The 1033-nt window shown below is 63.1% G+C and overlaps 1 protein-coding gene across 2 annotated transcripts in view; it reads right to left on the bottom strand.

Annotated features, from left to right (window-relative positions):
• CCDC69 (coiled-coil domain containing 69) overlaps nucleotides 1-988 on the bottom strand; it is a 23823-nt gene extending 22835 nt beyond the window's left edge. The window contains exon 1 of one of the 2 annotated variants that reach the window (XM_019506114.1): nucleotides 821-988. In XM_019506114.1, coding sequence (XP_019361659.1) covers nucleotides 821-868 — 48 coding nt within the window. In that variant the 5' untranslated portion in view covers nucleotides 869-988. The remainder of the gene's footprint in view (nucleotides 1-820) is intronic. The other variant, XM_019506113.1, reaches the window with a different exon arrangement.
• Between the last annotated feature and the right edge of the window lie 45 nt (nucleotides 989-1033).

The raw sequence follows: 1033 nt of genomic DNA, 5'->3' as shown, positions 1-1033 counted from the left end.
TCAGCAGTTCAGGTGGCGAGGCAGGAAGGATGGAGGGGCAGGGGTTGGAGGGGCTGGCTGGGGGGTTACACCTCCCCGCAGCCCTGCTTCGCTTCCCAGCCCAAAGCTGAAAAACATCTTGCTGGCTCCCGCAAGGCCAGGGCTCGGCTCAGGGCAGGGGCTGGGGACCTCCTCATTTCAGTCTGCATGGGAATTTGCTGCTAGCCTTTCTGAACGGCTCCTTTGGGGGCTTCAAGGAGACCTCCCCCAAAGGGAAGGACCATTGCAAGAAGCAGAGGCGTGAGGGGCAGGGGGACGATACCCCATTAGTGCCTGCCCAGATGCCAGCGCCAGACTTGCCCAGCTCTCCCCTGCCACAAGCACATCACGACTGCCCTGGACCGGGCTGGACCCAGGTCCGTCCGGCCCAGTCTCACATCACCGGGCAGCAGGGAGCGGAGGCTGAAGGGCAGCGAGCTGGGCACAGGGAGGGATTATTCCCTGCCCTGCTCCTCTCTCCTTTGCAGCCTCCAGCATGCAGGTGCTAGGAAGTTTTGACTTCCCCCGTGCTCTCAATAGCAACCGATGCCCCTTTCCTCCGAGCAGGTGCTGGACCCCTGGGAAGCTCAGAGAGCCGCGCTGGGCAAGTCAAACCAACCCAAGGCAGCTCTTTACCTAGCTGCCTCCTGCTCCTGGGCTGTGACCCCTGAAGCCAGGCAGCCTGCCCCCCAGCAGCTCCCCCCGCAGCCCTGCTGCCCTCGCCTCCAGCTCCTCAGGGCAAGTGTCCTGGCAGGAAGGGGCAATCCCGGGGACCAGCAGACTTGGCAGCACAGGGCTTTACCTTGCTGGCGGCTCCACAGCAGCGCGGCTTGCTGCCCTGGCAGCCCATGCCGGGCTAGGACCGGGCGGACTCTCCCTGCCTCCCCCTGCTGCAGCTTGAACTTGAACTCAGACAGGCATGCACCGTAATGCCCCTAAAGGAAGCGCCTGCACAAAGCGGGCCAGCCTATGGGGGAAGGAAGCTCCCCCCCCCACAAAAAAAAAAAAAAAAAAA

Source organism: Gavialis gangeticus, unplaced genomic scaffold (assembly GCF_001723915.1).
Source record: "Gavialis gangeticus isolate Ggan-Ray unplaced genomic scaffold, GavGan_comp1, whole genome shotgun sequence".
In the NCBI taxonomy this organism is placed as follows: Eukaryota; Metazoa; Chordata; order Crocodylia; family Gavialidae; genus Gavialis; species Gavialis gangeticus.
The sequence above is the reverse complement of the archived record's forward strand: the minus strand, read 5'-3'. Positions and strand labels throughout refer to the sequence as shown.